Source organism: Thunnus thynnus, chromosome 19, assembly GCF_963924715.1.
Source record: "Thunnus thynnus chromosome 19, fThuThy2.1, whole genome shotgun sequence".
NCBI classification, from domain to species: Eukaryota; Metazoa; Chordata; class Actinopteri; order Scombriformes; family Scombridae; genus Thunnus; species Thunnus thynnus.
This window is the reverse complement of record NC_089535.1, coordinates 11833078-11859168: the sequence shown is the minus strand read 5'-3', so window position 1 is coordinate 11859168 and position 26091 is coordinate 11833078. Positions and strand designations below refer to the sequence as shown.

Below are 26091 nucleotides of genomic sequence, written 5' to 3'. Positions count from 1 at the left end.
TAAACACAGTGACTTGTAAAATGTAAACAAAATAAATACGTAAATACTAAAATATAATAATAGATTAGAAAGAAAAGAATTCATTTGGTAAGACAACAATAAAAGATAAGTAAATGGTAAGAGAAGAGTTAAAATAATAAAAGAAAATGTGAGCAATAAAAGACATAAGTCAAAATAAAATGATAAAACATTACATAAAAATAAATAGATTGTAATAAAACTAAAATGTTAATTAGGCCTAATAACATTTTTTAAAGTGTGCAAAAGGTTTAAGAGGGATTTTTTATGTTAGCATATGAACTAATTAACATGTAGAGCAAAAAATTTGGAACAAAAAGACAATAGACTCTAAATTAAAGCTGGAATCCTGTATGTCAGCTTATCGACGCCCTTGTGACGTGCTTTGGTGCAGAAATGACTCACCTGAGCTGAGGAGGAAAGCAGGAGGATGCTTGTGCTGATTGATTAATATTTATCTGTCACGACCCGACTCAAAGGAATGACAAAATGTGGAGACCACACATGACTCTTGTAGTACAATACATTTATTTAATGAAGCTAAATTGAGTATGCAGTCAGTTCATCAGTAATGTGTGTAGTGTGTGTATGTGTCAACATCAAATAAATCAACCAAAGTTCAACCCAAACCAAGTAACCACAGGAGAGAGAGACTGACTGCTCAGGCATCTGGTGTTTATATATAGGTGAGCAGTCAAACCAACCCAGGTGTCAGCCATCACTCCCAGTGAGCCACTCTTCAGATCCCAGCAACCAAATTAAAATGGAAATTGGTCTTGAGGCCTAGACGCTGTCACATATCACAGCATAACATAACATCAGCTGTAGAAGATGTATTCAGATCCTTTACTTAAGGAAAAGTAGCAATACAAGTATACAAATGCTCCATTACAACTTAAAGTATTTACAGTGGTCTCGTCAGCAAAAAAATACGTAATTGCATTATTATCACTGTTGCATTGGCGTGTTTTATGCTGTTGTTGATCAAAATTCAATTATTTTTCCTTTTTAATTACTGTTGGCTAGTTTAATCTCTAACAACAAAATTACATTTTAAAAACTAATCATATCAGTAGAGTAAAAAACACAATATTTCCCTATGAAAGGTGGTGAAGAAAAAATATAAATACCTAAGTTTAGTACTGGCACCTTAAAATTGTACATTACAGTACAGTGCTTGTGTTAATATACATAGTTATATCCCACCACTGCATTTCATTATTTTACATCAGTAATGTCGGACAACTACAGCCTTGTTGTGATACAAGTCACATTAAGATGAGCTCCTGCTCATGCACCTGCTGTGAAATTTCTTTTTATTATATTGTTGTGGTGTAAAAGCTGGAAACATGCTATCATAAAAATAAACTTTTATTATGTTATAAAGACAAAGGTAATATAACTTGCACCCACAGGCCTACATTCTTTTTCTTTATAATGTATTAAGAAACAAAACTCAATTTTTAAACATAAAGTTATAACAAACCCACATACAATATAATAATTATTAATAATACTAATAAATGAGATTTACTGGGTGAAATATTTTAATTAGAAGTCATAATGTGCAAAATAAAAGTTCTCATGCTCACTTGACAGCTGTGATAAATCACTTTATTCTGCTGTGGCTGATGAATTATAATACAATATGAGAGCCTTGGAGCAGTGCTGATACATGAGACTACATGAGAGTTTTTTATTTTTATTGTGTAGTCTTGTTATTCATGAAAATAAAAAAGTGACATCACCTTGTTTTGGTCAAGCTCCCAAGTTTGTATCAGCAACTTCTCTTCTTCCAAGCAAAGGCAGAGTCAGATAGATTGCAAGCCAGGAGCGAGAGAGTCAAAGGTGAACAAAAAAAAGTTTGAAATAACAAGTTTTATGACTTCAGAGAAGGCCTATCCAAAAATCCGTTGGACACCCAACGCCAAAACCTTGTCCTCCCTTCGGAGGCCCAGCCTGCTCTGCCTCTTCCAGCTATGACATCATACCTCCATTCAGTATTTTACCTAAAAGTGCGGAAACCTGAGTGAGATTATGTTAAATAATAGTAAGGAATAGAGGAATATTATATTATATAATCCTATTTGTGTTGTGAGATATTGTACTTAGAATGGAAGAAAATAATGCATTTTCAGTGATGCTATTACACTTTTTTGTGTACTTTATTTGCATTTCTCTGTCAGTGCTTGTGACACAGTGATGATTCAGCCATACATCACATAATACCCGAATAAAGTAAGTTCTCTACAGTGATAACTGTATGTAAAGTCTTGAATATATGAGTAAATCTCCTCACTAACCGTAAGATGAATTCTTATAAATGTTCTGAGTCTTCAGCCTTAAAAATCAGCACATCTCATATTTTCTGGTTAGTTTCAGTGTGACTCATTTTACTCAGTAAGCCAAGTCCAACATTCATTTCTGCTGAGAAGAGAAGTGGAAATCTCCTAGCTTGCATAGCAATTCATTTATTTCCAAATGTTACGGTACTGCTGAACCAAGAACCTAAAAATGGGACGTTACCCAGAATTTTTTAAGTGTCAGTACGTTGGAGGCTTGGCTTTGAGAAGGTCTCCCTCTGGTGGAGAACAGAATCAAATCATGTTTGAAATTCAGTCGACTAACATCCACACACCCAACAACTGACTGCATACAGCCAGGAACATGGCCTGATTTTTGTTCCCCATAACCTAAAATGAGTTTAGATATGTATGTCTTTGCATTGCATTTCACAATTAGTGGGAAGGGTCATCACTCTGTCCTATTATGGAAGCTTTGAATTGAACATTTCCTGCAGCAATTGAATTAAACAAGGGTTGGATTTAAAAGATAAATTCATAATTTTTCAAGTCTGTTTACCCCTATAAACACTGAAACAGGTTTTGCCTGCTTTAATCATTCCTTCTGTTCATACTGACCATTAAAGGATCCCTTAATGTGCTTCCTATGTAAGTGATGGGGAACAAATGTATTTGAGAGTTTATCTGAAACTACTATGATGCTTTGGCCATCCAAATTAGTCAAATCCAGCAGATATCTTTCAAAGCTGTAGTTTTTTTAGTACCAAATTACCTCTTTTCGTTACGATCCTTACACCTCAGCTCAACAGGAAAACACTGTCTGACCAGACACAAAGAGGGAATTTTATGCTAACAAGACTTTATATTTTAAAGATATCCACTTGATTTGACTAACCTGGACTGCTGGATATTATTTTCAGATTATATTATCTTCAGATAAACATTTAAATCCATGTCAGTACAAAAAGAGGGGGACTGATGCTGGTGCATTAGGAAGGGATCTTTTAATGGTCAGTATGAATATTACCTGTTTCAATGATCATATGGGCACCTGACTATTGTTTTAAGACAGACTTGAAAAATTGTGAATCTTTCCTTTATACTAATAATGAATAACATTGACAGGCTACTAAAGTTAAGTGGACAAAGACAGGGCCTGTGTGCAGAGAAATGAGTCAGCTTGTTATCCTTTGTGTCAGCATGTGTGTTCCATTTGGCATGTAGTATCTAAAATATGTAATGATTTACACATGCATTGTTTTTATCAAAAAATTATTTGAAGCCCAGACAAGAATTACAACTTGACACAGCGCATGTCAACATGACTACATCAGCAATAACAGTTTTGAAACAAATCTCAAGCGGCTTTGCAAGTATTCATCTTCATTAACTTGTTATTACTTTGCTGCCATGGCAACTGAACACTACAGTGAGGCGTTACAGATGGAGACTGAAGGCATTAGAGTCAGTACAGAGTCTTAACGCCCCGATCCAACATTCGTGCTGCTTTAATCCCTTTTTTTAATTTAAGTATGATTATGTCAACTGATTCATCATTAAGAAATTGCTTACTTTCTTATTTATTTTGAGTGAAGCGGAATATATTGGCAAAAATAATGGGGTAGAACCGCTTTTATGGGAGACTTATTTAATGTGCTGTGGAGGAACCATATATTTCTGAAAATATAAAAAAAAATAAAAAACATGCATTTGCACAGTCTACTCATTCTGTTAAAAAATAGTCACACATAATCTTGTATAATATACAAAAATAAACATCTGTGATCAAAAAGGCATACAGTACATTCTGTTAAAAACCACTTAAATAAAAAAAGCAAACCACTTCAATATTTACACCTCACATAAAGTATTTAAATCCACCCTCCTCAGATATTCCAGTCAAAGTCTGTTCTCTGTGGTGCTGGTTTCCTCTTCTTGTTCTTCTTGGAGCCTCCGCCTGTCCGAGGTGGAGGCTCCTTGTAGTCCTCACCTGAGCCCGTATCCAGACTGTCCTGGTCGTCCCTCCAGCTGTCGGGGACAACGGGAAAGTCGTCTCCCGGAGAGGGCATCGGTCGACCGTACACCTTGCTCTGCAGGTCAGCAATATCGTTCCGGATGTCTGCCATCAGCAGAAGCAGGAAGTCAAAGGAGCCTGGAGGGCCCTACGAGTCAAGTACAACAAAGATGTATTTAGCTGTTTATCTTTTTAATTATTGTGGAACCTTAATTAAAAATTACTATCATTTTTAAAGAAACATGCTGACATGCTACATTTAATAGAATTATGACATATCTTCCGCCAGTTGCTACTGAGCTTTTTCTCATGATTTAACTTAGCACCATCAGTGTTTATCTAAGAGGTAAATGTTTACTCTGTACCAGATACTATTTATGTTTGAGTTTGACAGTATCATTAACTGTGTCATTTAATGTCCAGAGTCCACAGTGGTCTGTTTTTCAGCTATGCTTTACTTTAAAAATAATGTTAACAGTAACAAGTTATAATAGTGTGGCATCAATATAGATAGCTGGTGTCTTACTGGTGGTCCGGCAAGCCCAGGAGCTCCTCTATCCCCCTGGGGAAAGAAAACAAATATTTAGCTTAGATGAATTACAGTGGGGGGAAAACAGCATGAGAAAAATTCATAATATTCGTGTTAGAGAGTGCTTTTTTAAAGCGTAAAAGGAAGGGAGAGAAAATTGAGATCATGAAAAGAGTGACCATGATTGCCTGTTGGATTAAAAGAGAGGTGAATCAATAAGTAACACTATAAGAAAAATGCATTGTTTGACAAACCAACAGTCACATCAGAAACCAGGAGAGCTGGTTGCTCAAACTGTATTTTCATTTATTGCTTAGCCAGTTCAGAAACAATGCTCTGTGTATGTGTGCTGCTCACATAATATTAAACATACATAGTACATATAGCTTGACTGTGAAGAGTCATGGCAGCCTGTTGACCTACGGTAGCGTACACACGTTGACCTGACTACCGTGGTTGTTCACCAGGCTCAGGGTCACATCGGGGCTGTGAGTGTTTTGGCAGATGGTTTGGATTTGTTACTCAGAGAGACAGATTACCATCACCCTCCAATCTATCCACACAAACATCCCGGCTGTACTGAAAGAATACCAAGGTACAATGTTAAAAAGGCAGATGTACCTAAGTTGTTCCATACGTGATCCACAAGCTATGCAAACAGTGTTACGAGTATAACAAGAGCCAAGGGCTAACGCAAGATCAGAACAGCTTTGGCTTTTGTACCTCATACCTCTCTGAGTCAGTATGGCACGGATGACAGGTCATTGAAAGAGTAACACAATCTTTATTGATCAAAATTACAAGCTGTAATAAATCAAGAAACAGGTTGCAAATATTTTCCCCTGAGCAGGAGTTTTTTTTTATGATTCAAATTTAAGTTTTGTTACACCATCAAAACCAGATTCCTGTCTAATCACAGTCACTTCATGGTCTCCGAGTCTGTCATTTATTACCTGCCTGAACAACCTAAACTGGCTGCTTTCACTCTAAATTGATTCTGACGCTCTGCTGGATCAGAGACATTCAAACTCTCCTTGAAGATCAGCTTCAGCACCAGCAGAGAAACGTTTAAGCCTCACTGCACAACCGACCTGCTGTACTTGTCACCGGTGAGGATCAAATTAAAGATTGACAGGAAGATGACTTTTATTTTTTAATAAAACTTTACTTTGTGGCTACTAGTCTTTGTTTCACCATTGTTGTCACGGACATGAAAACAACAGCTCCATTTGTCACAAGTGTGTACTCCCAATCTGAATGAGAGTGGACCAATGTCTCCAATCAGACATTCTTCTGAGCTCAGCAGCTTTTTAATTTTCAGCCTATGAATATCTCAGAAACGAGAAGGAAGGCACACACAAATCTGGTTTAATGCAAAAAAAATGTGAAAAATGTGAACATAAATCTCGCTGTAACCAGGATGGAATCTGCATTGTGCCTCCTTAATCTGAAGCTCAACCATCTGCTGGAGCCTCTTTTTTTTAACACTTTGCCTTTAGGCTTCCCAGGGAGGCAAAGCAGAGAAAAACATTCCAGTTAGCTTTTTGAAAGATGGTTACTACTCACTTACACCCATCAGACAATCTAAGGGAATTGTTCATGAAATCCATGTGATAATCCAGACAACTCCAATACCCTAGAGGTATCCAGAGTCTTCAAACTGGTAAGCAGGAAGAAGTTACTGGGTTGTTACTTGAACAGACAGACTACTGTTAGCCCCAGCTCCTTGTGAACTGGGTCAACTCTGATCCAACAAGTAGGAGAAACTTGTTTACAGGTGAGATAAATCATGTTTATCAGAGATTATGTCACTCTGAACAAATTGTGATCAGATAGTCAGATAATCTCAAATACAAGATGGTCCTGTACCACGTTTGAACCTATTCATGGCTACTGAGGGACCAAATAACAATGCTCTGCTTGTCTTCATATTGAGGATCTGTTCCACCAAATCGTGTTCTTTTGGTCTTTCTAATCATTGCCAACAAGAGCATTAAAATTGTGCAAATTGCTGTTGGGCACATTACTTTTCCTCTGCGCAACTTGTAGTAACTTGCAGTTAAGTGATTTTATCATCTGCATGTGTAGCATCCAGCTGAGGATTTCTGAGTATCCTGGCACCTATACCATCTGGCGAAATGGAGAAACAATTAAGCTATTGAGAAACATCTTTTGACAGACATGGTGTTGGCAGTTGAGCCAAATGTATCTAGTTGGTACTTCTGAACCTTCTGCACCAACTTCATTTTCTTTCCTTTAAGAGAGGCCAAGTTCAATGAGCCAAGAGTGCTGCCAACATGAATGACTCCTCAGCCCGAGGGGCAATGCGCAGGACCCCTGCTCTTCAAGAGAATTTTTGTTGTTTAAGAAAAGTTACATTTTTAAACAGATAGGAAAAGGTTAGAAAATATCAGCTGACCTCACCTTCAGGCCATCTTTTCCTGGTGCTCCTGGAGGCCCCTGTTAAATAAAAAGAAAAGTATTTCATATTTGTCTGTTTCCTCCCACGCTCCCACACTCCCAAGACATACAAGTCAGTTGGACTGGATACAGTTACGTGCCTATGAGTGTGAATATGCTTGTGATTGTCTGTCTAGCTGTGTTAGTCTGATGACGTGCTGGTGACTTGTTGATGGTGTTTTCCTACCTTCTGTCCAAACAAAGATGAGTAAATGTTTGATTCATTATTTTCACAGGAAACTCATCTACTTTAAATCTTTTTTGATACAACACTGACATCTTCATCGTGTTCCACCAACAGAGATTATCCAAGATTAACTGTGTGCCTGCCTCTGGGCCAGTTTTGAGTGACTTCAGCCCAATGGTAAAGAATGCTTTGATCTCCTTCCTGGGATAATCATCATTAAAAAAGTGTGAAGATATTGTATAGAGGCCAATATTCAGATCAGTACCAAGCCTCTGAGTCACACACTATCCCACATTCATCATCTATGAAACCCAGACATGCCGTCAAACACATGTGACCTGGTGGCCAAACCTCATAACTGTGCTCAGAATCCAATCGGTATTTGTGTGGTGAGAGGGACAACTCCCTCTGAAGTCAGATCTCACAAGCATGTGCAATAATGAAATGAATAGGCTGTGAACATAAAGAGCTGTGAATTAAAACACACATTCCCATGTCACACACACAGAAACACACACAAAACTATGGATCACTTTATACTATGTGTAGGGGCGGTTGTGGCTCAGAAGGTAGAGCGGGTTGTCCACTAACCGCAGGGTTGGCGGTTCAGTTCCCTAGCTCTTCCTGTCCATGTGTCAAAGTGTCCTTGAGCAAGACAATGAACCCCCAACCCCAAGTTGCTACCGATGGTCAGGCCAGCGCCTTGCATGGCAGCTTTGCCGCCATCGGTGTGTGAGTGTGTGTCTAAATGGGTAAACGAGAGGCAAACATTGTAAAGTGCTTTGTCTGATAAGGTAGAAAAGCGCTTTATAAGTGCAGCCCTGCTATTTACTATAAAAACAGTGTTCCAGACCTTTTGTTTTGGCACCATGCAGTGTGTGATATGACTGATTGCAGGTGTTGATAGTTTAATTTATCAATAACTAGACTGCATAAATACTAGAGCTTTAAAATGTAGAAATATATCACGATGAACACATCCTGCACATTCTTGATTCGGATCCCACACATCAACATGAGAGGTTCACACTCGCAGGCAAGATGAGGCAGTGCGCTAAAACACAGCAAGCCAAAAAAAACAACTAAAAGCTGTAAATGGATTCAGTTTTCTCTGTTGTTGTTGTTGCCATTACCAAATGTCATCCTTTTTCACCTCGCAAAAGTGTTTCTTTAAGAGTATACGCTGGTTTTTGATGTCTTCTTGAAATGTGTCAGATGAAACACAAGCAATACATCCAACTCATGCTCTCTTCATAAAATTAAATCAATCACAGCTCTCAAGAGGCCCGACTCAAGATGCAGGCTTACTAAATTATCTGATGATTTTGGTGAGTAAAACCCAGAACCTCATAAAATCTGGAACACAGACTAAAGTAAATAAGTTCAAGGTTTTACTGTATTCAGTGCTGCAATCCAGATTAATTTAGTAATTCTGCCTTGTGATACAAAGCAGAAGTATGGAGCTGAACCAACTGAAAATGAAGACAAATTTGGACGTAAGAAACGGGTGTACTGTTTTCTAGACTTACTTAATGCAGTAGAGGTCAGAGACAGAGTACACATATTTAGGCTATACTTAGCCTATGCTGTGATTTATGAGGAATATAAGAAATAAAATTCTAGGATCTAAAATGCTAAGGAAATCTTTCTCCTTAAACACAATCACTTAAAATAATTGTGAAGAAAAGGGTAAACATCAACTGACCACAGGTCCTCTGGGGCCCCGTTTAATGTGGGACAGGTCTGGTGTGGGTCCAATGGGTCCCATCAAGCCCCTGGGTCCAGGAGGGCCAGGAGGGCCTATCAGTCCTGCAAGTCCTGGAGAGCCCTCTGGTCCTGGATCTCCTAAAATGATCAAGACTGATTGAAGACAACTGAAGTAATCACAGCAGATACCATCCTTACTCTGAATATGACACTGTTTCATCATCTTTAGGTTTACATGTCTTACCTGGAGGACCAGGAAGACCTGGAGGCCCTGTTAAGAATACAGGCGATGTCAAGATTTTCTCGCTGGTCATCTGCTCAGGGACATCAGCACTGTTTGACAGCATGGCCATCTTAAATAAGGATGTAAAGAAAAAGACTGAATGGAAGTAAAGAACATAGCTAACATAAATTAGCTAGCTAACATTCTCTCATGGGATGAGATTCTTTTTTTTTCATCATAAGTGATAGCAAACATATAAAGGTCTTATTACACAGTTCCAGCATTTGGTTGTCATTCCTGAAATGGGTTTACATACAATGATTCATAAAGGTGATGCACTGTCAAATAGGACAGGGAAATTACACACTCAAGTAGGGGCCAACCTCAAGTAACATTATGTTAAAATCGTATATCCTGCCAAAGATGAAAGCTGATCTTCCATCTGCACCACGCTACAAGCTGTAACCCAGCCAGATGGAGGGCCAGGCAACCCCTCTGCATTATTCAGCATGACCAGGAGAGCTCCTGCTCTGTATGCTAAGTGACATCCTTGAGAAGAAGTTGTCTTTGATCTCTGTATAACATCGTGTGGATCTGGCAATCCCAGAGGGAAACATGTGAAAGACCTTGCTATGCTGAAAGGGCCAACAAATCAGAATTCATGCGCACAGACGTAGAGGCATATGCTCACAAACACTTACACACACACACATGCACACACATGTTATGCAAGACTGAGCATTATGCAAGATTGTAGCCTGTGACCTTGGGCACAGGTGTTTGAACCACAATGTATTCCTAAAGTTATACTCTAACCTTCCCGTGATAACAATAAATTAGAATATACTTTCTCATATACTAAAATAATGCACAGCAGTATTATATCATATACTGACATAAAGGGAAAAAAAGGCATATACAGTATAGTTGCAGGAGCTCATAGACCACACAGCTGGAAGCAATATATTATGTGTTACAGTCGAGGGTGTTGAGTGCCACTGTTGACAGACTCGGGCTCAGATAGATTCAGACGCCTGTGATTACACAGAGTGAAACTTAACCCCCCTGTTGAGTTTCACACAAATTGCTGACCAATTCACATTTACAAAGAAATCAACCTACACTAAAAAAAAAATTTGCAGGCATTTTCTTTTATTAGGAAATAAAGAGCTATACTGCATCTCAAGAGACTTGTAAAAAAATTGCGCACTGTTGATTCTGAAATACTGTCAGGTATGGACTCCCTGGAGATACAGTGAGATCTTCAGGTGGTGATAAAGAAACAGAACAGCTCTGCAGATATTTACATTCAGCTGAAACATGAGGGTGCGTTTAATGCTCACCGGGGCCTTTCTGTGGTTAACCACACAAGAAAAAACTGCTGCAGGATTGTGACTAAAGATAAAAATTGTGCAGTATTTCAGGTAAATTGCATAGATTTGATTTCATATTTCTTATGGGGCCACATTATGAAAAAAACATTTTTTTCATTGCTTGTGCTTATATATTTGGGTCTCTGATGTGCCTTCTAACACACAAACAGTGAAATAAGACCACCCAGTCAATTTGTTGTGGGCTGGCTTGCTCTGTGCTCTTGTGATTCGACAAGCCATTCAGATGTGATGCCCCTTCTTACATCACAAAGAGCGAAGCTAAACTAAGCTACTAAGCTAACTAAGCTAAGCTAAAGGCGAAAAAGAGCCACAGAGCCACTGCTTGCCGACAGATGGCTGCTGAGCCCCGGCAAGCTCTGCAAGAGAGAGCAGGCCAAGGAGCAGAGCCTTAGAGTCCTGCTGCTGTCTTCTGGAGGAATAAACACCCAATTGTGCTCTGATCTGGAGTAGTTTACCGGCAGGAAGAGTTTGTCTTTTAAACTTTTGGGATTAAGTGGATTTATCTTCAATCTAGCTGGAGCTAACACCAGAGTCAGCTGTACTCTGTAATTTTAAAGTTGTATGTAGACATTTATGTGTTAAAATAATAATGTTGCTGCCATATTTATGCTTTAAGAGGACATTATTTTGAGTGTGGATGGAACAGCTACAATGTTAGCATAGCTCTGATCGATCTGAACTCCATTCAAAAAACAAGCATTTTAAAAGTTGTTTGCTTGTTGTCTTGTGGATAGACCTGACAAAGGATGAATTCAGGCTTTTTATGAATCAACATCATGATGTAGTTATTTCGGCATCCTTTTGATCCATTTATTACAATTAAATCACAGCTAAATCTAAGTTTATTTACACTCAAACTGGCCGTTCTGAAAAGGGCTGTTTAGACAGAATGAAAAGGCCGCTGTGGTGCTTGATCCTTGAGGTATTTTGAACAAAGCATATCCGATATATTTTATTAAGACCCCGGGCAACTGTGTTAACCTGTGGAAAAGGGGTATAATATGGCCCCTTTAAGATAGAAATGTGTGGTTTTTGTTATTGTTTGTGACCTTTACCTTCTGTTTAAGCTGCAGGACAGACATCTTGATCTGGTGGAAATCGTCACAGGTGGCTGAGCAAGTTCCAGCATTCATCACATTGTCAGATTTCTCAAAGAGATGCACTGCTGGAAGTTGGGGGGGAAAAAAAACATGTTTCTGTCACAGAAGTTACCTGACAATGTTTCTTTCCGAGAATGCCCAGAAAAAAAGTTTTAAAATATCACCTCACTTACTGAATAAATCAACTGATGTAGATTTTGTATTAATGTATAAATCTACACATACTATTAAATATTGTGTTAAAGCAATCTGACTGACAGAACTATAATATGATAACTGTCACGACACACATGGGACTATTTCTGTAACATTATAATGCAAATAAGTATTTAGTGAATTTCAACAACCAAAAGTACCAAACTGGAGGGGTCCAGTCATGCGGTTTTGCATTGCTTTGATGACAGTTTGATGGGTCGTTGCAAACTGTGAGAGTCAATTTAGGGGATTTATGGGACTTGCACTTTAACTCTGCAACCCTATCATTTGCCAGACAAAATGTTGTGGGTCACTTAACATTCTTGATTTAGACAGGAAGGTGCTGTAGTAAATGTGTCAGAGCCTTAGGGAAGTGCACTCTGACTACTGGCTCTGTTGGATGTAAAACAATACAATATTTGAACATATTTTAACATTTTTGAGGAGAACTTGGCGTAACTCAAAGTACTCAGAGGTCAATTTATGATTAAATTCACAACATTGCTTTCTTGATTTATCACCCTCATTCACTCCACCACTCTTTGATCAGAAGCCACATGAAACATTGAAGTTTAAGCAGTTTAAGTGAACAATCTTGATGTTTGTTTCTATCCTGGAGTAGGATGGGCCCTCCTCTTAGAATGCATAAATTTAATGGATGAGTGTCTGAACACTATTTTTCAACACTGTGTTATAACGCAGTGGGACATAAAGCAGGAGCATGACTATATGTACCATAATTTCTCGCTCTCCAACTTCTCCTGAATTGTTATAGTAGGTAATAGAAGATAAGCTCATGGGAGGAAGTAGCAAATCTGCAGCCTCTGACCGCTTCACTGGCGACTGAATCCAGGGCAAATGTCTTTTTTATCGCCTGGATCATTTGTGATGTTTTCTTCAAATGCATCCAGCAAATCAGAGAGAAGCAGGAATCACAGGGGTAGCAGTAACTTTGGGAGACATAACTGTTCTGACATGCACAAGGAGCTGGGATGTGTAATGACTACCAGGTGTCTTTGTTTGCAATACCCCCTTCTCTCTTTCCTTAGCGCGCGCGCACACACACACACACCGAATAACAATGTGTGGTCACCTCCACATCACAGTCAGATGTGCCCTTGAATAAAGAGAGAATGTCTGAGTAAAAATACTGTTACTCACCTCTCTCCCCCTTGGTGCATGTTTTCCCATCTTCTTCCAGGAAATAGCCTTTCTCACACTCACAGCTGTAGCTCCCCACAGAGTTGATGCAGATTTGAGAGCATGTAGTCATGTTTTTGTCTGCACATTCATCAATGTCTATACGTTGCAGTGACAGAGAGAGACAGAATTAGGACAAGTAAATTAAAGGAAGACAAAAACTCTTTCAGTTTGACATTTGCAAAATAAAATGCAGAGTCTGGAAGTATCTTCAATCTTATACCGTTGCCATCATGTTGGAGAGTGTATGAAAATAAACTGCAGCATTCAGTAAAAGGATAGAGTCAGTATGTGACTGTAATTAACAATGTGATGTATAAAATAACATTTTAATTGATTAATTTAACCTTTATGTAGACAAGATGGTTGAATGAGAGCTGTCAACTTTTAAAGTGTAAAAAAAATAGAAAAAAAAAACTCCTGAAATCAAAACATACAAAACTGCAATTAATGTTAAAGATACAAAGCATAAAATAGACATCAAACTAACAATAATGAATGAATATGAACATGATGTAAAGGCCAGAAAAGAAGAGATTTCAAAAAAGATTTCGAAAAGAGCAAAAGAAATTGAGAGATCGAATTCATCATTCTGCTGCAGTTTATTCCATCTGAGTGGAGCAGAATCTTTAAAGGCTTATTGCCAAGCTCAGTTTTGAAATTGGAAATCACCCAAGTTTGACATCCTGTGCTGCAGAATTGCTGTTAGAACGCTTTCACTCGCTATAAACATCTTCTCATTTTAACAGAGGAATTGACTTGATGAGGTGTTGTACAAGGACTCACCCAGACAGTAGGGCTTCTCTCGGTTTCTGTGGCGCTCTCGGTCGTAGCGGTAGCCAGGGTAACAGGTGCACACCACTCGACCAAAATGGTCAGTACACTGTTGCTCACAGGGGGCGCCAGCACACACGTCATAGTCTACAGAAATAAATTAAGCATTTCATCTATCTCTCGGTTTATATTTTTCCGCAATCATGTCATGGGTCATTAAACATCCAGTAAAGGTTAAAACAAGAGAAAGTTAAATGAAGTGTATTGAAGGACCTACATGTACGATCTTATGGGACATGATGGGGGAGAATTCAAAAAAAACATCACAAATACACAAGGCAGACATCCAAACAGTTTGGCAAGATTTCCCTACCTTCAGGAATGCACTGGCCCAAGACAAACTTAAAGCCCTTGCAACATTTCTTTCTGAAAGACAGCAAAAGAACATGCATATATGTAAGAAGACAAATCCAAAATACTTTAACATTCACACAGTAGGTCCCATCTTTCCATATGATGTGCATAATATTTGACATGTACCATTAATATAGATCTGAAGAATTTGTTATGATCCAGCGATTCAGTCTGTTTTTACAATCCTGTCTGTTAATGTGGGAAAGATCTCCAAAAAGATAAATGTGGCCAGACTACACACTCACACACACACACACAGGTTTGTGCAGCTATCCTTGAATCCATTCACTTTGAACAGCGTAACCCAAACACTAACCCTAACCATAACCATTTCATGACTAACCTTAACTGGGAACGACGTTTTGCCGCATTAAGACCGGACTTTGGTCCCCATGAGGACTACTGGTCCTGGCAAAGTCAGTGTTTATACCAGAAACGGTCCCCAAGAGGTAACAAAAACGCGCACACACACATAAACACACACAGACTGCAGGTCTCATTGCTGTGTCTGGCCTGCTGTGGCATGTTCGTTCATGTCTGATGATTCCTCTGAATTACAGTTAAAATCCCCCGTTGGGTTGACTATGCTGAATGTGCTGGTTTTTCCAGTTTCTCTTGAATATTTCTCTTTTTAATTCCTGTTATGACCCAATGCTGAACTTTAGCATTCTTGTATTTTCTACTTTTTCTTTCTTGCTCACTTGTATATTTATTTTCTTTAAATCCTCACCTTTTCCATTGTAATCCATACATTTACTAAATGTATGGCAATGATAAATGGATGATAAAAGGCATTACTCTTTATCCAAATGGTTTACATGTGTATTTGTGTGTTTGTGTGTGTGTGTGCGTTGGAGGGGGGGCAAGAGAAAACAATGACCTTTCCTTTTACATCTTCTCTGTTGCATGATTTCTTCCAACATCTGTGGTAAGTTATTTTTTATTATTCTTATTTTATTAATACCATCTAAAATACTTCATTGTTGCAATATTTTATTTGTCACATCATCGTGATGTATTCATTCCTCGCTAACACTCAGCAAAGTGCTACCAGGTGTTGCTTTCAAACAGGAGGTGATAAAAAAAATCCAATTGCACCATGAAGTCATGGCAATACAGTACAGTCACACTTTGATAGTGGTACTGAAAAATGATTACTTTGTAATGCTTTGCAGCTTTTATTCAGATGCAGTTATGATGATCGGGGCATTATATCTGGAAATTCTCCCTTCTGTGCTCATCAGCATTGAGCAAAATAGCGGCAATCTATTTATTCATATATTTAGGTCTGAAAATACTGTATGCACATCCCATCATAATATCAGGTGTGTAAGCAAAACAGCAAAAACAATCTCAAGGGAAAAGATGCTACCAAAAAGTTGTATTTCTACTTAATAAATCGACTTTTTGGGAGCATCTATTCGGTGTGAAGTCACTTATTTATTTCATTTATTTGGGTAACTTGACTCATCTGAACTCAACCAGGTTATCCATAGAAAACATGACCAAGAATCTACAGCCATGCTAGCTGCTCTGTTAGGCTTTACTTACTGTAGGCACAGTAATGCTTTGAGCTAAATGCTAATGTCAGTATGCTAATATGCTCACAATGACAATATTACAGTAACATACTGATGTTTAGCAGGTACAATATTTACCATGTTCACCATCTTAGTTTAGTGTATTAGTTTTTCAAGTATTTGGTCATAAATGTAAGAATTGGACAAATTTAAATTATGACTGGATCAGATGGAAAGTTAAAGGATCACAAAAGTTGTTAATTCATCCTGACGGGACATGAACGTCTGTATGAATTTTCATGGCGATCCATTCAATGGTTGTTAAAAACATTCACTCAGATCAAAAAATGTCAACCTCATGACGGTGAAAAATTCAAGGGATCACTGAAGTCAGTTGGCTTCATCTCTGGGAACCATGAATGTCTGCGTAAAATTTCATGGCAATCCATCCAATAGTTTAATGTTGCCATCTCTAAAGCCCCGCCACTGGCCAGGATATAAACTGAACGCCTGCTCGTAAACACCGAGAACATGAGAAGATATGAAAGGAAATAATTTGAATGAATGCATGAGGAAAAGTGAAAAAAAAGCAGGACATGCTATCCATTAACAGTTAAAGTGACACATTGCAGATTGATTTTTGAGCTTTCTTACCTAGATGGCCCTTTAGAGACTTTGGACAGAATCAGGGTGCACGGTACATTTTGAAACCAATGATCTCTTAATCCAGTGTCAGTTTCTCATCCTATGTAGTAAGATTTTCCATTTTGCTACTTCAAAGTTTATTTATGAGCCAAAGGAACCAAATGGTTGTGTCTTCTGAAATAACATCATCAAAGAAATATTATCATGGTAAAAAAAAAAAAAAAAAGATAAAGCTTGGCAGTGAATTACTTCGCTGACTCTGCACCACTGCAATTCAATGGGTCTACTTTCTACAGCTGATTGCTTTTATAGTCATTTTATCCTTCACATTACAGGATATACAGAGCAGCCAAGTGTCATTCACCACCATAAGAGGGGCTGTGAGGACCTCCCTCACTGCACTTGAGGCTCTCACTGAAGAATATTATGTAACCTGCAACAATCTCATTTTAAGTATTTGCTGATGCTCAACACTGCAGCTCCTGCGGGTGGTTAATGTAGAAGAGGAACAATTCACCGCTCTGGGGGCCCTCCATGACACATTGCAATTCAGTTTGTTTGCATGCATATAAATATACTGTGTGTATATGTGGTGTGGCTGTGTTTCATTAAGTGCGATGTACTGACAGAGGGACAGATGAATGCATAAACTGTATATACAACTCAAATTAAGTGAGTTTAAGTGTTTTGTACATGTGTCTTCAAGGACCTTGTGTAAGAAAAAAAACTATTAACATTAAGATGTTGGCACAGTTGACAACAGGTAAAACACTTCCTGACATATTTCACAAATACCAATATAGTATTTTTCGCCATGCTAGCAGCATGGCTCTATGGATGACAATGTTGACTGAAATATTGCAACAATTATTGGATGAATTACAAAAGAATACGGTACGAACTTTCATTATCCCCAGAGGACAAATCCTACTGACTTTTGGTGATCCTCTGGTTGACTTTTGTGCTGTGTGGAGTGAGTTTTCCTATGTTTTCCGAGGTTTTTACATATTCAGTGAAATAACTTGACATCTACGAGATGGATTGGCACAAAATTTTGTACAGACATTCAGGTTCCCAGATGATGTATCCTGGCTTTTCCTCTAGCTCCACCACATTTCTGGTTTTGAGTGAAATGTCTCAGTAACTATAAAATCGATTGGCCTGAAATCTGCTCCAGATATTAAAGCTCCCTAGAGGATCAGTTCTAATAACTTTGGTGACCCCCTGACTTTTCACTAGTGCCATTATTAGGTCAAAATTTAATGTGTCCAATACTTTGGTTTATGACCAAATACCTACAACTCTAATGACATTCCATTAGCTAAAGAAACCACTTTGCACTAAACACATACTTTGTGCAAATAGTGCGCTAACAGGCTAAACTAAGAGGGTGAACATTACACCTGCTAAACATCAGCATGTTAGCATTGTCACTACTGTGAATGTGTTAGCATGCTGGCCTTTTTTTTTTTTACCTCAAAGCAATGCTGTGCATATGTGTAGCCTCACAGAGCCACTGGCTGGTTTTCTATTGGTTTTCTTAATAAGTATGTTATTTTAAAATTAGCGTTTTTTGTTGTTTGAACTAAATTGTTCAATTTCTGATGTGTATTTAGTATATTAGTTATATAGGTACTGTATGCTAGTTTGTTAAAGTTAGTCACTGGAACAACAAGAATGATTTTATAAATGTATTCATTAAGCATAAAAGATCTGCATTTTCTTTCTTTCTTTTTTCTTCTTTTTAGGATGGGCCACAATAATTCTTCTATAAACTGCTATACCAGTGCACACCGAATGGTGGATATTTGTTTCCATGTCTGTTTTTTAATAGTGTAAGTTATTATATTCCAAATATGTTGCAGTGGTTTTGGGTGGGAGAGGCTACGACACCCTGAGAGAGTTGATCTGAGGATGGTTTCCTGTGTGACTCAATATTTCATGTCACAATAACATCCCCATGAGGACAGAAGGCACTTATAGCAAACAACCAGCTTAGGAAAATAACCGGGTTTGGTTGAACAATCATGATAAAACAAACATCTATGTCCGTCTCCAAAAGATCATGAAAGAGGCAACAACATCCCATGGAAACTGGATCCATATCTGTGTTGAAGTTCAGTTTTACTGTGCTGTATGTTTTATTAAATTACCATGCTAATTGATTCTCAATACCGTAATATTCTACCTTATTGTCCTTTCTCTCATTATATCATTAAATAAACAAGACTGAAATCCAAGTGGTGTTGGGTTACTTTGTGGATTAAAGCACTTATTAAAACACAATTTAAGTATTATCTCGCATTTTCCATTTATATAAATTGATTTAATTTAAAACGGTTGATTCCTTATGTTATCCTTTTGTTAACCTTTTATATTTTGACATGTTGACTTGAAAACAGGCAGACAGGGAGAGGTTGACACGCACAACCACGATGGTAATGATATGACCTGTCTTCAAGTTAAAACAACATGCCTAGTAAAGACTCTGGGTGATGGATACTAAGCTGAAGGTCAATGCACTGAAGCAATACAATAACCTCAAACTAACAACATCATTTGAGTCTGGGGGTGGAAAATCTGTCAGGCCTTTCATATGAAGGATCTGATATGAAGATAAAATGCTGATGTATAGATGTAACTATATGCTTTAGACAGAGTTTACGACATACTTAAATGCTGATTTGACATTTAACTGCCATAGACTTTTCTCAAATGGCATATTGGGCTGCAATTGCTTGCAAATGCAAGTGTTTGCAGTCCAAACACACCTCTCCTGGACAGTTAAGTGTTTATGTAGTTTGGGGTAAAATAGTGATGTTTTCCGATGGTTAAGGCCAAGTTAACTCTTTTAGAAGTAACTCTTTTAATAAATGCAGTTTGTATGAAGACTGTGAATGAACTCTCCAACCCCTGCTAGACAGCACTGATGCTTAAATCGAAAAGGATATAATTCTTTCCAAACAGCTTTGTCTAGATTTAAACAACTGTCTGAGTCAATATCTGGCATCGATCCCCCCGAAGCTACTTAACAGTCCACCTCAGCTCCCCTCACAACAGCAGAAACAGCTCAGATTAAAGTCACTCTCCACAGTGACACACCAGGGGACAGTCACAGAGCATGTTTTTAATGTTCTTTTTGTTGTTTTTCTTACTTTCCAAAAGATGGATCTTGCAATAATTAGAGATGTAACTCTTCATAATATTCAGTACACAAAACAGGACCATGCTGTGTCATGGTGCACAGCTCCTTAGCACCTTTCGTAACAACAGCTAAGAATACATGCTTGTTAGCTGCTCATGTATTTCATGCAAATTGGCAAATAAATTCAAAACACACGTGGAGTTCATTAAAATTCATGAGTGAGAGGACGAGGGGAAAGATACCCTAAATGCACTCATGACACTTTTCTACAAGAATATCAACTACCTTTTGACTCCAGACACACTAATCTGTGAGCACTGCACTTGTTCAGAATAATCAGGACATCACAGACAATCTGATTGTTTGGCCACCTGTGCCTTTTTTCACCTAAAGGTTATTTCATTTTGCTAGTGATCCATATCACTTTACAGGGGCCCCCTGAAATCTAGACATAGATTAGTCTGACCTCAGTTACCTCAGGTTAACCACAAGCACTCTAATTACCTTATAAACAGAGGACCTCCCCTGAACATGCTGGACCGGCATGTCGAGGCTTTGTTTTGTGATGAAACACACTAATTCACACCAGCACATGTGAGTAAAAGTGGAAGCAACTACAGAATGAATAAAAGTCAAAAAAGCGCACGTACAGTACATGCACCTTCACACGAGGGGCCCTGTTCTTAGCCACATCCCAGCATGCTCTTCTGTCTAACAGGCATAACAATTACAAAACTAATGGGTAACACACACACACACATGCACACAGCTGTGAGCGTGCAGTCTCCTCAGTGGACGCTTATTTGTCTAGCAAATGCTGCCAGTGATACACAATAACACGTCTGCATTCCACACAAGAGAAGATGTTTACCAAAGTGGAGAGGACACAATTTCTACACTCATGCTGATTAGCCTGCTCAATCTGAGCAGAGAGGATAAGTGTGGCATAAAAGATACACAAATCAGTCAATAATTCAGTCATTTTGATAATATTGTAATCACCGTTTTTTAAACAAAAATGTCAAACATTCTCCAGTTCCAGCTCCTCAAATGAGAGCAAATTGAATATCTTTGGACAAAACAAGCAATCTGAATATTATTCACAATTTCTGGACATTTTATAGACTAAATGAGATTGACTAATCAAAAAAAAATAACGATTGACAGATTAATCAGTCATGAAAATAATCAGTACTTGCATTCCTAAAGCATTCAAATGTATTGCCTTGATCTTAATTTATTTTAATTATCCACATATTGTAGATTTTTGTGGCAAGGTGCTGCATGCTGCACTGTAGCATAATGAGAAAACAAAGGCTTCGAGCAGAATAATAAGGAAATGAGGGTGAGGTTAATATTGATAATTATAAGGATTTGGGAATTGAGAAAACAAAATCAGCTAATATGGCTGAAAGGTTTGTTGAACTTACACACAGTTTGCACATAAAGTAATAAGTATCCACAATATGTCATTAGTCAAGACAGATAAAATAATTTAACAGGGTTTAAAGGTTTCATATACATTAAATGTATTCCTTCCTATAGTAAAAAAAAAAGTTAATGTATGTGGGAAACTTGAAACACACATGTTCCCATCAGATAACATCATTTGACTGAAAAAAATGCTGACAGAGTTTCTGAGATAATCACGAGTTGCAGTCCAAGTGTTTTATAGTGCAGCTGATCTTCTCCTCACTGTGTTTACCATCAACTTCCCGAGAGATGTGATCTGACTCTATCCAAAAATCAGAGTGTCCAAGGAGTCTTCATGGATCATTTTCACACTAGTCCTCATGCTCCACCTCTATACTACCTCACGCTCAGTCTCAGCAAGAAGAGGCTGCAGGTTTTTCCATGAAACTCCTCCGCAACATGTCACTACTGACGAGATCACGGTGGCTCCAGCCTTACACTGCCAAGAATTTTGTATGAGTCTTAGTCAGCTGATTCTTTTGCAAAACCTGCAACGAAGGCACAACCCATTCAGTATGTTTGCACAAAACCATCTGTTATATCAGACCTTTCCTCATCAACAGCAGCTCTGCCCCAAATTCTTTTTCAAGCTCCAGTCTCTTGTCTGTACTGCAGTCTGCACTGTACTCTTCAGCCTTCAGTTCCTTCATCTCACACATATGGAGTCTCCTCAATGAATTCTCCTATGTCACCCCCTTCTTATAGCAGTTAATATTAAATCCAAAGCCGTGGCGCTGGCGTTCTAGACAACAATTTAATCCACAACACAACTGTTCATCTTTTCATGTACTCTACAAATACAGAATACTGCTTACTTAGTATTCAGTACCCTCCACTAGCGGGGGGGTCGCTCTCAACTGTGCACAGCAGGATCACTCATTGGTCCTCTGCTGTAAAAAGAAAAACTTGTTTGCTAAACCATCCTGAACTTTTCAGTTATCTCCAATTCAAAGGTGGTTAGATAATGCTGTGCAGACTCTTATCTTGAAGAAGAACAGAGCTGAAAGAATGATTGCCTGATGTGTTAGGAAAAGAAAAATAACCCCAGTGTTTTAGCAGTGAGAGAAGCTCACAAGGGATAATGACACTAATGATAATCACAGGTATTGTGAATAGAAATGTTAGGCATGTGAGACATGTGCTTTGCTGTTTGACCTTTCTAAAAAAATACTATACATTTAGAAATGTAGAGTGTGAGTAAACAATGATGCTTCTGTATACAGTACTACTCTGAGTGCATCAGGTCATTGGTGTTACTTGCTACTACTGGTTGTTGAATGAATCTCTGTAAATATTTGTCCTTTAAAGAGGGTGAACAGACAGGAGGAAAAACTGAATATACTGGATTATGTCTGTGCTAAAGTAAAAGAATGTCTTCCCTCTTCTTCTTCAGCCAGAGACCAGTCATCATGTAAGCTCTAATATTTGACCCTCACACTTGATCTGCAGGATAACGACACTGCTACAGTTTATCAGCCGTTGGAGCCGTTGTGTGTCCTTGAGGCATTTGAAGATGTCACCATGGGGTTCTGGTCTTGCTGATATCTTATGAACTGAGTGAACAATTCAATGATTGAGGAAATAATCATCAGATTCATCAATAATGAAAATAATAAATCTTGTCTCCAAGAAATTATGTTCATATGCTAGAAACATAATGCTACATCTTCTCTAAACATAGAAAATGTTGTTAATTAACGTATTTGGCAAGCTGCAAAAAATGTTGATACTGAACATCTGAGTGAAAAGTTCAGAGACAACATATTTCTTTTTTTCTCCACCAAAATATCAGATTTTGCAGTACAATAGCCACAAGTAATAACTACAGCATCATTGACCTTTTTATGGTTATGTTCAGGCAGCACTTGGTTAAGGTAATGGAAAAATCACAGCCTTGGTTTAATACAGAATAAATCTGCAATGACATGAAGCACAACATCAGCATTTAAACAAAACCACGATCTTCCACTAACCTTAGACATAGTGTTTTGCTGCCTAAACCTAACCACACACAGGACTCAAGAAGTTATCCCCCGTCTCTGCTGAGAGTCCTACGTCTGGTATGTAGCGCTTCATTCATTCGAAAAAATGTTGAACATAATCCAGTGATTACATTTGCCAACGCAACGTAATGGGAATACAGTTTAGTTGTATATAAACGTAATTTCTCTGAGACAGGGTTGAAATAAAAGTGTGTTGCTGTTATACTTGGACAAACATAATATAATGTTAAGATATCTCCAAATATTTCTACACATGCCTTGTTGTACCTCAAAGGAATTATCGTGTGTCCAAAACCTTGTAACAAAAAAAAGTTACACTTAACAAGTTTAACCCACTCCTATCAAAATATGTTCCTCTGACTGATCAATATTGTCACAGAAAAAATTAGTACGGAACCAAAATATCCACTTTCAACAACAGAAAATGAAACTTTAGATTAAACAAAGTGATTTGTCTGATCTTCCTATGATCATCATGGGTTTCTCATTCCATAACTTGTATGTACTACTTATTAAAAGAAATAAATAACAATGTGGTTCACAGGATATTTAAAATTGTGTTATTGTTAAACACACATAAGGCCACAAACTCTCTCAGTCATTCTTAAAAAACATGCAGACAAACAGGCATACCAGTGCACACATACACACACACACAGACACACACACACAGACAAAAATATCCCTCTCTGTAGCTTCAGGGTCACAGAAATGTATTAAAAACAAATGGACAAAGGTGCACTGGAGTTTGTAAGGCCTCCTGCTTTGGACATTTGTTCAGGGGATTCACATTATGTCATTTAGAAATAAAACTCCAGCCTGTCAAAATGTGTCCTATTTTCTGTGAGCACATGCTGGTTGTCAAGACAAACAGGAGATAAAGTTAAGCAACACATTACACAGCAAGACAAAACTACAGTATATAAAGGGGGACAGTTAAATGTGCCAGTGCTTTATCGAAAAAAAAAAAAAATTTATAGGAACACATAAAAACACAAAGTCCCGAGTTTACATCTTCAGAATGCCTGGATACTCTTGAGCTTTCCGCACCTCTAGACTGAAAAAAACCACACACTCTTGGAAAGGTCATTTATTGTGCTAAAAATACTACACTCAGAAGAGGAAGAAATCAGACATCGGGGATTGTTGTACACCAGAATTTTCTCTATGGGGGCAGGCTTTTAGTCATGGTTCTTACTATGATGCACATTCCTCCGAGTCTTTCAGACATGTTACTGTAACTTCAGCTATGATATATTACGTCCCATTGTTGTCAGCAATCATAATGTAATTACGTACAACTTTTTGGAGATACCAAATAAGGTAAATGATGCTGGAGAAATATTTTTCCACAAGCTGATATCTGTCTGCTGGAGGCAAGCCATTACAGACAACAACAGTTGTAGCATTGTAACCCCAAAGCACTTAGCTGTATAACTCAGCGTGAAGACTAAAGGGACATTTCATATACTGTGGGTTCCAACAACAACTCAGCTGTTCGAGAGCTTCATAGGAGCAATGAAATTTATAGGAGGAGGAACAGGCTAGTTGTTACTGGCCCAAATTACCTCTACTAAAAAAATATAGCATGTTTAATGTTTTATGTTATATGTTCTAGGATAAAACTAGAGGAAATATTGGAATAAAGATTAATGTGAGGAAAATTGATTGCTGCAGAGTGCAATGTTTCTTAATTGCTGATGCTTAACCCTCCATCATAAATCTCAAAAAAGAATGTATAGTTCATAGTTTCCTCTAAAAGCTGCCAGTATATTAAAGTTGCATCTATCAATTTCTGTCCACTAGGAGGCAGAAAAACTACAAAACAAGCTGCACCAGACACATGTTATCGCCTTACAAAACTCCTTTGTCTAACATGTTGGAAAACAACTGCTTACTTTATTTATTTATTTGTTCATTTAACAAGGACAAAGGACAGTCATTGAATGTCCCAGAGTTAGCTAGACAGCTAGATTTGATCAGCAGTCCCTGTGCAGGCAAATCCACACATGACTTCACGTCAAGGAGGAACAAAGCAACATTACAACCACATCAGAATCAATAAAACCAAAACAGTCAACTTAATGAGGCTAAAAGGCTCAACAAAGAAACGCATGAGATAACTCTCAGTGGGTTCATCACTGAAAGCAAATCCTTTCACATTACACGCCATGTAGTGATCTGATGGAATTTCAATATGCAAAACACTGAAGGAAGTCTTGACTACAGCATGACCACCCAGTCATGACTCCTGTAGTTACTGCTGACGTCAAGGGGCCAGTATTAAAACCTAAATTAGACACAAATTATGATTCAAAGTAAAGTATTTAAAACATATCTGGAGGGGATCTTAAAAGTTACACAATGGCATGGTATTAGAGAAAGAAAGACAGGCCACACTGGGCACATAAGACAACACTACTTCTGCAAAATAAATACAATCTAGTAAGCCTTTTAAACCACAAATATGCTCTTGAATCAAAATGAATTGCTCTCTGCAATGTTGTTTCTATCTATATTCAAGCTGAGTGCATTTATGTCTGTCCAGAGAAATAATGGCGCCTCATTTGATCACTAACATGGTACATTAACATAACCTATTGGTTAATGACTGTTTGAACTCAGTCTTCATGGCCCGTGACAGTCACACAGATTTGGTACAATACTCTTTGGTAAGGTCCCTCATTTAAAACAAACACACAGTCTGGATTGAAAATTGTGCAAACGCATTGCTCAATTTGATATCACTAATTCAAAACTCTTTTGTTTTCACTTTCTCTCTTGTGA

The 26091-nt window shown here is 38.0% G+C and overlaps 1 protein-coding gene across 5 annotated transcripts in view; it reads right to left on the bottom strand.

Annotated features, from left to right (window-relative positions):
- Positions 1-394: 394 nt before the first annotated feature.
- Positions 395-26091, bottom strand: part of ccbe1 (collagen and calcium binding EGF domains 1) — a 41378-nt gene continuing 15681 nt past the window's right edge. For 2 of the 5 annotated variants that reach the window (XM_067574558.1, XM_067574557.1), the window contains exons 4-12: positions 14478-14530; positions 14117-14251; positions 13292-13429; positions 11891-12000; positions 9463-9571; positions 9217-9356; positions 7289-7324; positions 4862-4897; positions 399-4483 (exon numbers count right to left, since the gene is read on the bottom strand). In XM_067574558.1, the coding sequence (XP_067430659.1) occupies positions 4208-4483; positions 4862-4897; positions 7289-7324; positions 9217-9356; positions 9463-9571; positions 11891-12000; positions 13292-13429; positions 14117-14251; positions 14478-14530 (1033 nt within the window). In that variant the 3' untranslated portion in view covers positions 399-4207. Of the gene's footprint in view, positions 4484-4861; positions 4898-7283; positions 7325-9216; positions 9357-9462; positions 9572-11890; positions 12001-13291; positions 13430-14116; positions 14252-14477; positions 14531-26091 lie in introns of all 5 variants that reach the window. The other 3 variants (XM_067574559.1, XM_067574556.1, XM_067574560.1) reach the window with 3 other exon arrangements.